Source organism: Anolis carolinensis, chromosome 1, assembly GCF_035594765.1.
Source record: "Anolis carolinensis isolate JA03-04 chromosome 1, rAnoCar3.1.pri, whole genome shotgun sequence".
Classification (NCBI taxonomy): Eukaryota; Metazoa; Chordata; class Lepidosauria; order Squamata; family Dactyloidae; genus Anolis; species Anolis carolinensis.
In genome coordinates this window covers 138983612-138996231 of record NC_085841.1, presented here as the reverse complement: position 1 = coordinate 138996231, position 12620 = coordinate 138983612, and the positions used below count along the sequence as shown (strand labels likewise).

General features: G+C 41.9%; 1 protein-coding gene across 3 annotated transcripts; it reads right to left on the bottom strand.

The window, feature by feature from the left end:
• Positions 1 to 672: 672 nt before the first annotated feature.
• Positions 673 to 8427, bottom strand: tmem14a (transmembrane protein 14A). Of its 3 annotated transcripts, none has more exons than XM_008117990.2 (5): positions 8274 to 8427; positions 6010 to 6095; positions 3993 to 4094; positions 3739 to 3826; positions 673 to 1256 (listed from the first exon to the last, which is right to left on the bottom strand). In XM_008117990.2, exons 2-5 carry the CDS (start codon positions 6083 to 6085, stop codon positions 1217 to 1219), a joined length of 306 nt encoding a protein of 101 aa, XP_008116197.1. In that variant the 5' UTR covers positions 6086 to 6095; positions 8274 to 8427; the 3' UTR covers positions 673 to 1216. The 3 variants fall into 3 exon arrangements, with proteins under 3 accessions (XP_008116197.1, XP_003215488.1, XP_062839102.1); XM_003215440.4 differs by having other exon boundaries at positions 6010 to 6193; positions 8274 to 8358; XM_062983032.1 differs by lacking the exon at positions 8274 to 8427 and adding an exon at positions 6581 to 6937.
• Positions 8428 to 12620: the final 4193 nt, after the last annotated feature.

Genomic DNA, 12620 nt, shown 5'->3' with positions numbered 1-12620 from the left:
GTGACTTGTTTGCATCACAACGCAGAGCTGGCCCAGCCAATACTTTGGCAAGGAATTCTTAGATACCTTCGTTTGCTATGTCTCGAAAGTAGTTACACTGTTGTAATTTCTTGCCACAATAACAGAGGTCACCAAGAAAATTGCAACTTGGCTTTTGATAGCAAGTCCTTGTGATGTGGGCTATCAGTGTAGTTATTAAAAGCTTGCCATGAGAATAATAAATGTTTTGCATGTTAATCAAGTTGTTGGATAGATGGCACAGCTCTACAATGGATCATGAACAAAAGATGCATTTCCATGAAAGCTTACTACGGTAAATACGCCCAGAATTGTGGAACCAATATCCAGTTTCTTTTACTCACATCTGGAGGAAACTGGTTTTTCTTGGAGTCTCTAGGTCCTCCATGCAACTTAATGGCATGCTAGGACTGGAAGTGAGGTGATTCAATGGCATTCTGTTCATTCGGTGGTTCAGTTAAGAATGTATCTCCCAAAGACACAGGAGTTTTACTGCACAATGATGGAAGGATACAGGGACATAGGCACACATAAGGTAGTTGTAACATTTCAGCTACCTTTAGTCATACATATCTTTTCCCAAGCATTTTAATACTGAATTATTTTAAAATAATTAAACATTTTAAAGTTAATAACTACACAAGCACACATTCAAAGTATTAAAATTATTTATTTTAGGTTTTTGGCAGTTTTTAAAATTTGAGATTTCAGCGCAAAAGCAAACTTCACTGTGTTTCCAAAATAAAATTCATTTGAATGCTATTGAAGCAAATCTTAATACATTATCAGTAAGTGGGCTACATGTTCCACATTACATTGCTTCATATTATGTTCCCCCCAAATTGTTATTTGGGGCTATATCCAAACTTAAGTATGTGCCTCTTACATAGAGTTAACCTAAGTTTCAAAGGTCCTAAGACTCCCAATTGTTCTTCTGAGAAAAAGACAGAATTGAAAGCTCCTTTGCCTTTAAAGAATTAAAAGGACTAACTAGTTACCTCTCTTGACGAGAACACAGATGACCAGGAAAATATAGCTAAAACAAAATGTAATGTGAAGAATATAGCCTCAAATCCACAACGTAACACTGCCTTTGGACACATTTTTTTAAAGTCCTTGATTCATAGAGACATTATAAAGAAACTTTATCTTGTTCACATGGAATGATATAAATGCTGTTTCTTGCTGCTTTGGTCATTCATACCAGTAGAAGGACAAGTCTCAAAACCATCAGAAGGCTACATTTTAAAAAAAAGAAAGGAAAGATGAATCAGCTTTACAGATACATTACCATTTAAGACAGATTTCCATAGGCATAGCTGCAAATAATCTCTGCATTATTTTAAAAAGAAATTGGTGACTTCACAACCTATGCAGGCCTGTATATACAGTAGAGTTCAGGTTATCTGACTTCCGGTTATCCGACGTATCGCATTATCTGACATGCCGGCTGCATGACCCAGGGTGCTTGCTGGAGGACGAGACGTGGCTGGCACAGACTTTCCCACCCGGCAAGCACCCAGCACTTTGGAGATACCTGCTGCGTGTTGCTAGGCAGCAACATGTAATGGGCTTCTCTAAACCGGTTGCTTACCAGGAGGGATGAGGCTCTTCCCTCCTGGCAAGCACCCGGCTCTTTGGAGAAGCCCGTTACATGTTGCTGCCTAGCAACATGCAGTGGACTTCTCCAAAGTGCCGAGTGCTTACCGGAAGGGATGAGGCTCTTCCCTCCTGGAAAGCACCCGGCTTGCCGGGAGGGATAATAGGGCCTCCCTATTATCCAACAGTTTCAGTTATCCGACATTTGGACCACCCGTTTATGTTGGACAAGCGGAACTCTACTGTATTTCTTTAGTTTAAATCATATGCGATTTCAGATGTATACTGCAATTCCCAGTCAAGGGCATTAGGATGACTACATTATGCCCACTCCTGTTTTAAATATTTTGATTCTTCATATCAAAGAAATGCTATTTTCTACTCTCTGCTAAAAACTTTGAAATATTGTGCCTGAAAATCAAGAGATCTCTGCCAATATTTTAAACACATATGTAGCACAATCCTGTGCAATGGGTTGTTGTGAGTTTTCTGGGCTGTATGGCCATGTTTCAGAAGCATTCTCTCCTGATGTTTCACCCACATTGATGGCAGGCATCCTCAGAGGTTGTGAGGTCTGTTGGAAATTAGGCAAGTGGGGTTTATATATCTGTGGAAAGTCCAGAGAGGGAGAAAGAACTCTTGTCTGTTTGAGACAAGTGTGAATGTTGCAACTGGCCACCTTGATTAGCATTTAATGACCTTGCATCTTCAAAGCCTGGCTGCTTCCTGCCTGGAGGAATCTTTTGTTGGGAGGTTTTAGCTGGCCCTGATTGTTTCTCATCTGGAATTCCCCTGTTTTCAGAGTTTTGTTCTTTATTTACTGTCCTGATTTTAGAGTTTTTTAAATACTGATAGCCAGATTTTGTTCATTTTCATGGTTTCCTCCTTTCTGTTGAAATTGTCCACATGCTTGTGGATTTCAATGGCTTCTCTGTGTAGTCTGACATAGTGGTTGTTAGAGTGGTCCAGCATTTCTGTGTTCTCAAATAATATGCTGTGACCAGGTTGGTTCATCAAGTGTTCTGCTACGGCTGACTTTTCTGGTTGAATTAGTCTGCAGTGCCTTTCATGTTCCTTGATTCGTGTGTGGGTTATGCTGCGTTTGGTGGTCCCTATGTAGACTTGTCCACAACTGCATAGATGTAGGTGAAATGTCAGGAAAGAATGCTTCTGGAGCATGGCCATGCAGCCTGGAAAACCCATAGCAACCTAGTGATTCCAGCCATGAAAGGCTTCAATATTAATAACTACTACTACTACTACTACTACTACTACTACTTTATTTTTGTACCCTGCCTCCATCTCCCAGAAAGGGACTGGGGTTGGCTAACATGGGCCCAAGTAACAACAAATAAAAATACTTACACAGTAACATAGTAAAGCAATAAAATAGTAACAATAGCATAATAAAACATAGCATAAAAACAGTACAAAAATTTAATGAGGGTGAACTGGGCCAAAGTACGAGGAATGAAAATGATAAAACCCGTGGGTGAGGTAGATAGATAAAGTGCTGCATTTAGTAAGAAACTCAGGGTGGGATAAACAATAAGGTTATTCTCAACTGAGGGACAAAATAAAGTGCATCAGAAAAACAGATTGACACTGAGACGGGACCTGACAAGGGGATTAGTTATTCATTCTTCAAAAGCACATAGGAAAAGCCAAGTTTTTCAACTTTCCTAAAAGCTAAGAGGGTGGGTGCTTGCCTAATCTCCCTTGGGAGCAAGATCGCAACAGAGGGGTCGCAACAGAGAAGGACCTCTCCCTCGTCCACTCAAGCCGCGCTTGTGATGGAGGCGGGAGCAAGAGGAGGGCCTCCCCCGAATATCGAAAAGATCATGCAGGTTTGTAGGGGGAAATGTGATCACAAAGGTAGGCGGGTCCCAAACTGTTCAGGGCTCTGTAGGTGATATCCTGCACCTTGAATTGGGATCGGAAAATGAACGGCAGCCAATGGAGTTCCTTAAACAGGGAGGTTGCCCGCCCTCTGTCATTGCTCCGGTTAGTAGTCTGGCTAACACATGCAATGCTTCTTAAAAAAAAAATGCTATTATATTCAATAGAGCTTATTCTGGTACAAGAGTGAAAAAGTTTGCAGTCCAAAACAACATCTTTTACCTTAGAGTTGCTACGATTCCAGCTGGCATTAATTTCTTGGTCCTTTTAAATCTCACTCCCATTATAACCGTCAGAAGAAAAGCTGTAACTGTAAAACAAGCATTTCGTATTCATTATGATACAAACTTTCTTTTTCCAGCTACATTTCAAGGATACTACACTAGATTATTTTATTTGTAGCCTTCCAAGATCTCAGTAAACGTTTGTAAGAGAACATTTCAATCTTTGCTTTTCTTTTCAAAAGGCATACTTACACAATGACATCTTCACATCCTTGGGATCATGGGTTACCCAGTATGCCCCATAAGCAGCCATCAAGCCAAAGATGACGCCAGCAATTAGTGAGATTTTGCTGCCTGTAATAAAGATCAAATATGTACCAGCTCAAAAACAAACAGTAAAAAAAATCTAGAAAAAATACCCATTGTTCTTTTAAAGTATTTTTAAGCTATGACAATGAAAGACAAGAGAAGACAAGATGGAGAAGTGGCATTTAAATATTTGAAGGGATGTCACTCAAAAAATGAAGCTGCTGCTCTTGAGACTATGACAGAAACTAAGGCGTTCAAATTATATAAAAAGAAAAGATTCCACCTAAATATTAGAAAGAAATTTCTAATGGTAATAATTATTTGACAATATAATAGACTGGCTCAAGGAGCATGGGGGTGGACTCTCCTACTTAAGAGGCCTGTAAACAAAGGATAATGCTATAGCTTTGTGCTCCTGCAGGGTAAGGGGTTAGACTAGGTCAGAGCTCCTTAAACTTTTACACTTGCAAACAGTTTCAGGCTGAGTAATGTGTACAATTTCGGAAATAGCAACCTTTTACAAGCCTCTTATGCTAGTTATTTGTCATGTATATAATTGAGATTGCTTACTATGTTGTATGTATATATTGGTATGCAGTTTTCCCTTAACTCTATGTTGTTTGAGTTGTGGGAGGGACTACAGACCATGTGACCCTACAAATAGCTTGAGACTATTCAGACTGAGACTCCATTTTAGTGTAAGAGTATTGTTTGCATCAGAAGTCAGTTGAGTATAGTACAGTATGCTGCAGTGAGTAGTCTGTTTATATTGAGTCACTGTTCAGTAATGTATTAGACTGAAGAGAGTGTTAGTCTGTATGCAACAGAGAAGAGACTGAAACAGAATGCTTAAAGAACAGACTCTTTAAATTCTCAACCATTCAGAAATGTACCTGTATGAATACATGAAGCTTGTAAGTAAATCAACTACGTTAACTTTTAACGAAGACTACTTACTTTTGGTCTCTTGAGAGCAAGACTTGAAAGCAATATATTTTATGGGAGAGTAGTTCTTTTGGGCAACTGAAATAACACTTCTGAAGATCTGCTATAAATTTTATGCATTGGCATATCTTTGTTCCTAACAGTTCAAAGAGATAACCAAAGATATCAGTCTAACAACTGAGAAGCATAAATTGCCTTGCATGAATACTAGTGGATATTTACCACTAGGAGGAGAGGATTGAGTCAAGCAAGTTTTTAACTCTTCTCAGGAAGGTCATGCCTTTCTAAAAAAGTTATGATTATTCCAAATAGTGTGAATGCCAGTTGATCTCCAAAAAGGGTCATGCTTCCAAATGGCTTTGGAGATACAAGACCGCAGGTATATAGATATAAAAATAGGTCTAAAAATCAAACATTTACTGATAACAAATCAGCATTTGCAAGGCTCGCTAAACGGGCTGTTTTTCTTTTTTATGGATCATAGGGTCATAGAGGTGGAAGAGACCACATGGGCCATCTAGACCAAACTCCTGCCATGCAGGAAAAACACAATCAAAGCAGCCCAGACAGATAGCCATTCAGCTTCTGTTTAAAGTATGAAGTATGGCTAAAGCATCTTCTATAGAGGCTACTGAGAAGCCGCTCTGAGTCCCCCTTGGGATTGAGAAAGGCAGGATACAAATACAGTTAATAAATAAATGAATAAAATACTTAACACTGCACAACAAATTCATATAAAGGTCTACAAGAATCACTAGCGTGACATTCAGAAAAAATTTACTGTTGCCACATATTTTTTTCAGTAGGCAGTTCCTTTCAAAAGTATGAATAATTATCCTGCAAATGACAAGAAATTATTGAGATTAACAGCTCTGTTGTTCAGCCTGCGTGTATTGAGAAGCAACAACTCGTTATTGTACGTTTAAAAATCTCTACTCTTGGCAATCTGCTGTAATCTGTTGAAAAGTGATATATTTTAAAAGACCTTTGCACATACGTCCATTTCAATGTTTACCTTTACGAATATATCCTACGGCGCCTCCAAGTGCCACAATCGCAGCATAACCAAAGCCTACCCAGTCCACACTCATGATGAAAAATCTAGAAGAAACAAAGCAGAAATACTGGAAAAGCTTGAAGTCAGCAGCAGAGAAAAGGTTGGAAACATCCTTGTCACTGCTCTTCAATGAAAGTAAACACTGTAATTAAAAACAAAACAAAAATGGAGCCTGAATACAAAGTCAAAAACACGTTTACAATACTACAAATACAATACTAGCATTTTTATCAGTCTATCCACTACTGGAACATATCTGCCTGAAAAAGGCAAACTATACCAGAGGGTGTGCCTACACTACAGTGAATGCAGTTTGACACCACTTGAACTGCTGTGGTTCAATGCTATGGAATTATGGGAATTGTAGTTTTACAAGGTCTTTAGCCTTCTCTGCCAAAGAGAGCTGGGGCCTCATCAAGCTTCTGGCTTATCTAGCAGTTCTGAAGCCACAATGAACTAGAAGCCAATAGTTTGCACTAACTATATTTATGTGGCAGATCCACATCTGGAATTATCTCTTCATACTTACTACAGTGGATCCTTCATATTTGTTAGAAACAGAGCAATGGGTTAAAACTACAGGAAAAAGAGATTCTATCAACACATTAGGAAGAAGCTCCTGGTTGGAAGTGCTCCTTGACAGTGGAATATACTGTCTTGGAGTGTGGTGGAGTCTCCTTATCTGGAGGCATTTAAGCAGAGGCTGGATGGCCGTCAGTTGGGAGTGTTTTGCTTGTTCCTGTATGGCAGAAAGGAGTTGGACTGGGTGGCCCTTGGGGTCTCTTCCAATTCTGAGACTGATGGAGCTCCTGGAACCGAACCCCAGCTGATTCCCGCAGTACACTCTTCTTATCACGCTGGAGCTGAAAGAGTAGGCAAAAGAGTATACACCCCATCAGAAATTCTGCAGAATCCTGGGGCTTGTAGTTTAGGGCAGTGGCCTTTAAAACGCTCACAAAACTACAAGCCCTAATATTCTGCTGGGTGTCGGATGGGATGCATACTCTTGGCCTACTCTTTAAAGCAGGCATGGGCAAACCTGGGCCCTCCAAGCAGGCCCAGGATTTTGATTCGGGGGGGAGGGGCTGAGTCTGAGTGAGAGGTGATCTACCCTAGCAAACCTTTTGTATCCTTATCTCAATACCCATGCTCAATATATGGGATATATTGAGCATTGTCCTCAGATCATGATATGAATAAACATAACAGTTTAAATAATAAATGTAAGGCCTTTTCGCGGACCACCCTGAGAATTTCGGCTACATGCCTGCCTCCAGGTGTTTTGGACTTCAACTCCCACAATTCCTAACAGCCTACCAAGTTTGTTGTATGTCTTTCGGGCTGTGTGGCCATGTTCCAGAAGTATTCTCTCCTGACGTTTCGCCCACATCTATGGCAGGCATCCTCAGAGGTTCCTCACATAGAGGTGGGCGAAACGTCAGGAGAGAATACTTCTGGAACATGGCCACACAGCCCGAAAGACATACAACAACCCTGTGATCCCGGCCATGAAAGCCTTCGACAACACAGCCTGCCAAGTGTTTTGGACTTCCACTTCCACAATTCTTAACATTTCTACCAGCGGTTAAAAATTGTAGGAGTTGAAGTCCAAAACACCCCGAGGGACCAGGTTTGCCGGCGCCTGCTTTAAACTCTAGTCTTCTGGCTCCTTCCTTCCTACATCAGTGGAAAGAAATGGGAGCGCGGCTTCCAAACTCTAGCCCTGCAGGTGCGGTGGACTTCAACTCCCAGAAGCCTCTGCTGCCTTCCCCAATTATCAGGGCTTCTGGGAGCTGAAGTCCAAAAAGCCCAGAGTCTGGGAAAGGAAGATCCAAGAGAGATTCCCACAGGTGCCAAGGAGATATAAGCAGCAGCTCCTGCTGAAGTGGCAATCCTTAAAGGAACAGGAGCCCTCTCTGGTTAGGAAAAGGCCAAGAGACCCAGCCAAGGGAGAGCAGAAGCAGACGCAGACGCAGCCGGGGGCGGGCTTTGGTCGCATGGAGGCCAGAAGAGGCCGCCGCCTCTCGAGCCTCCCCGACCTGTCAATCAAAGCCCCTTCCCCAAGGGTGGGGGCAGCCTCTCGAGCTCCCATAGGCCAGGCAGGGAGGCGGAGAGGCTCTGCTCCTGCCTGCCTCTCTCTGTCGGGTGGCCACCTCCAGGCTCCCTTGCGGGGACGCCCCCTCCCCAGCCAGACCCTCTCTGTCGCACGGACAGCGCTGTACCTGGTTTGTCCCGCGGCCTGCCTTCCCCTCCTTCCTGAAGCCGCCGCCTCAGCCCCGCCCGCTCTCTCTCCGGTTCTCTCGCGCCCCCTGGCGGCCCGAAGAGGAAGAGGAGCGCAGAGCCGGCCCTTAAGAACGCACTGAGCCTGGAAACACTCAGGGCCCTGCCACCCAGCCCTAGAAGTATGAAGTTGCTTTGGAACTATAACTATTTCTATTATAACACTGATTACACAATGCTCGTAATATGCACAGTTCGATTAATTAACGTTTCAATATCATGGGCAAAATACACATAGACATAAATTGTTCATTAAAAACATTCATAATAAACATTAAGCATTGAGTTGTGCGTTCTTTGCAATTCCTCGTTATTTCAGAGGATGTGGGTGAAACGTCAGGAGAGGATGCTTCTGGAACATGGCCATAAAGCCTAGAAAACTCACAGCAACCTAGTCTCATAAAAGCATTGTACATTGAAATCTAAAAGGCTAGACTACAACCTTTACACTTCCTTAGCATCGAACCTTGACAGGTAAAGTGGGGTCACGCTGCATTCATTCTACAGTATGGATCTATGTTGAACGAGCTCACGTTTCCTCTCCAAGCTGTTTTTTTCTGGATGGAAAACAGGGCAACATTGCCATCTCCTGGCAACAGGAGTGGCTGAGTTTTCAAGTGCAGGCCTTCTGAGGAGAACCAGGAGTCTCACGTTGTTTGCAATCCAGTGTGTGTCCGAAATTCTACTTAATGCAAGTTGACACATCACTTTAGCTACCCAGCCTTGAGGCTATGGAGTCCTGGGAGTTTCAGCATGATGAGGCACAGCACTGTGAAGAACTTGTAAAACCACAAGTCTCAGAATTCCATACCATGAAACCATGGCGGTTAAAGTGGCTTTTAAACTGCATAACACTTATAGTGTAGGTGCACCTTAAAACATGAGCATCTCAGGGCCCTTCCACACAGCCATATAACCCAAAATATCAAGGCAGAAAATCCCACAATATCTGCTTTGAACTGGGTTATCTGAGTCCACACTGCCATATGTTCCTGTTCAAAGCAGAAAATTCAGCTGTGTGGAAGGGGCCTTGGACAGCAAGATATTATAGTACAGGCAGTTCCCGAGTTACAAACATTGGACTCATAGTTAACAAAGGGGGTGAGACAACAGGAGGAGGTAAGAGAAATCTACCCCTTGGAAGGAAAATTCACTCCTGAAAGAGTTATTATGGGGAAAAAGTTCTCCACTGAAGCTTTCTCGCCAATCCTTGTTTCCACAACAAGCCAAATTTTTCAGAATCCAATTATATCACAGGGACAGAAAGTGAGGTGAAATCTTCTGAACAGGGGCACAGACAGCAAAACAAACACCACAGGCATATTAACTATTCACTATGTGATCCAAAGCTAGAAGATAGATAGATATTTAGCTGGAATTACACTAGCAACCAGAATGGGAGGTCCCTGGCTGCCACAAAGACAGCCTAGAGCGACTTCACAGTAAGAGCAGTTACTCAGCCCATGTAGACAAGTTCTAAATATTGTTAACTTATATGTACTATATGCAATTTGAAAGGGAAGTGTTTTTCCAAATAATAAAAAACGAGAACAACAGCCTCAGTTTAGTTATCTTGATTTCTAAGAAAGTCATGCTCTAATTAACTGTTGGACCCATTTCCCCATAGCATCCACAAAATTCTCCTCCAGCACCACATTTTGAATAGAGTTTCTTCCTGTCAACTTTTCTTCTGTCCCTGTTTACCATAAGTCAGAAATAACAACTTGCTTCATGCCCAGCTTTTAACCTTGAAAACCATATGATTACTGCTAATAATAATAATAATAATAATAATAATAATAATAATAATAATTAAAAAAGTAAAGGTAAAGGTTTTCCCCTGACATTAAGTCCAGTCAAATAATAATGTATTATCTGTCTTTCATTGTGACTTGAGGTGAGGTACAACAGAGTTAAAATAGAACAATAAAACACAACATTATTAAAATACATATAACAAAATACACACAAGGCCACGCCAATAAAATGTAGGTTTAACAAACAAACCTATTAGTGGTTTCCATTCTGTCAGGACATCAACACTGACCTTTTATTTCAAAGGGGGGAACAAATCAGCTCCATGGCAGCTGCATGAAACATGGAGCAGACTGGGACTAATGCAACCTTGAACTGCGTTAACAAAAGATAGGTTGCTCTGAAATCTCCCCAAGAATTCAGAGCAAGCCATGAGTTTGGGCCGATGTAAGCAGTTGAGCCATTTCTGAGATGAAACTGGCTGCAACTGTTTACATGGCCACCTTATATTTCCTGGGTTCAGGCACTGTGCTGTCCGCCAGACAATAAAAATAATAATAATAATAATAATAAAAACTATAAAGCTGAAACGTGCCGTCCTTTATCCGGGCGAACTGCAAATCCCTATAAGCTGTCCTAAAAATATTGAACGACTGAGTCTGGAAAACTTCAAAAAAAAAGGATGTTTATTCATACAAAGTTGTAAACTTGGCACAGATCTTAAAGTTACAGAAAATGAAACAAATTTCTATAGGTTTTAGTTACAGAATTATTCCTGGTTCCAGAAGGCAAAGGTGATTATAAAACCACTACACCCTAATCACGCTGTCTATAATAGAAGGAGAAACTCTTTCCTTCCCTATCTTTACAGCAAAAATTAGTTCTAGAAGCGACGGAATAACCTTGCTCCTCTAATTAGATTTTCTATTTCAGATCAGTATAATTCAATACTTATCTAATTTGGATAGGCTTAGATTGGCCTGGTTTTGAGGATGATTTGTCCCAGTTAGCTTTGCACAGCTGCAGCACGTTGGAAGACAATAGCCAAAATGAGGCTCCAAAATGGAGACTAGACCCTGGTAAAAAAAGGGCGGTCCTAAGACGTTGTACTCTTTGACCAATCATTGCAAAGAAGACTGCAGCCAGCTCTTGCAGACTCCAAGCCACTTTTCCTGGGCCTTTGCAGCCAGAGGCTAAAACAAAATGTAAAGGAGGGAAAACAAACAAACGACAAATAGGTAAGGCAAACCATCGTCCTGGGGGACGGAGCACTCCCCGCTTAAATTCCCAGGATGTGGGAATTTATCACTCCAAAATACAAACACCTTTGCACATATGACAATACAAACACTAGAACTTTAAACATCTCCAATAAGCAACACGAGGTCACTAATTGGTTTGTCCAAAATGGACACTTTGCCTCTGTTGCAAGTCTTTAATTGAACTTTCCTGACCTTACCGTCCGGGCAAGGAAAGGTCTTTAATACAATGCCCATGGGCCACGCATGGCGGGGCGAGTCTTTGTCCTTTAACAACACAACGTTGTCAACCTCAATGTTGTCCTGTGGGCTTTGCCAGATTCTTCTAGCTTGAAGCTGGCTTAAGTACTCAGCTTTCCACCTTTTCCAAAAGTGGTTGGCCAAGGACTGCACCTGTTTCCACAGGGCACGGTGAGTTCCGTCCGGAACTGGCAACATGATGTCCTTCCATCCTGGCACCTTTCGTGTCAAAATAAGTGCAGGGGTCAATGGCTGCAAGTTCTCTGGGTCGCTAGTAAGAGGAACCAGCGGCCGGTTGTTGATGATTGCTGTAACTTCAGCCATAAGTGTTACCAAAACATCATGCGTCAATGACCTATGACTCAAAAACATGGCATTAAGGATTTTGCGACTAATACCAATCATCCTCTCCCAAACACCACCCATATGGGAGGCGTGGGGAACATTGAAAGTCCACATAATTTGTTCAGTATTCATAAAGTTCTGAACCTTTGGGTCTCTCCCAAACCTAGACACACAATTGAGTTCTTTGGTCGCACCTACACAAAATTGGTGCCACAGTCAGATCTGATAGACTTAATCGGCCATCTGAGAGCTATGAACCTTTTCAATGTGTTTAAAAATGATGAAGTGTCCATTCCTTCTATGACTTCTATATGGACAGCTCGTATTACTAAACAAGTAAACAAAACTGCCCACCTCTTGTTATTTACAACACCACCCCTGGTTTTCCTAGTGACAACCTCCCAAGGACCAAATACATCGATTCCCACATGGGAAAAAGGGGGGTCTGTCAAAGTCCTGTCCTGAGGTAACTCAGCCATCAGCTGACTCTGACAGTTACGTCTGAGTCGCCGACATTTGACACACTTAAAAATAACACTGCTGACCAAACTTTTAGCATTTACCACCCACAGGCCTTCATTTCTAAGGGTCGCCTCAGTCAGAGTTCTACCTTGATGGTGAATTTTCTCATGGTAGTGACGAACCAACAACAAAGCAATATGGCTATTGGGGGGTACAATGATGGGGTTC

Coding starts and splice junctions, on each gene's coding strand:
- tmem14a (XM_008117990.2), bottom strand. CDS start 6,085: ATGAGTGTGGACTGGGTAGGCTTTGGTTATGCTGCGATTGTGGCACTT. Junction 4,095..6,009: donor CGTAGGATATATTCGTAAAG/GTAAACATTGAA, acceptor TCTTTATTACAG/GCAGCAAAATCTCACTAATT. Junction 1,257..3,738: donor GGAATCGTAGCAACTCTAAG/GTAAAAGATGTT, acceptor TTTAAAATGTAG/CCTTCTGATGGTTTTGAGAC.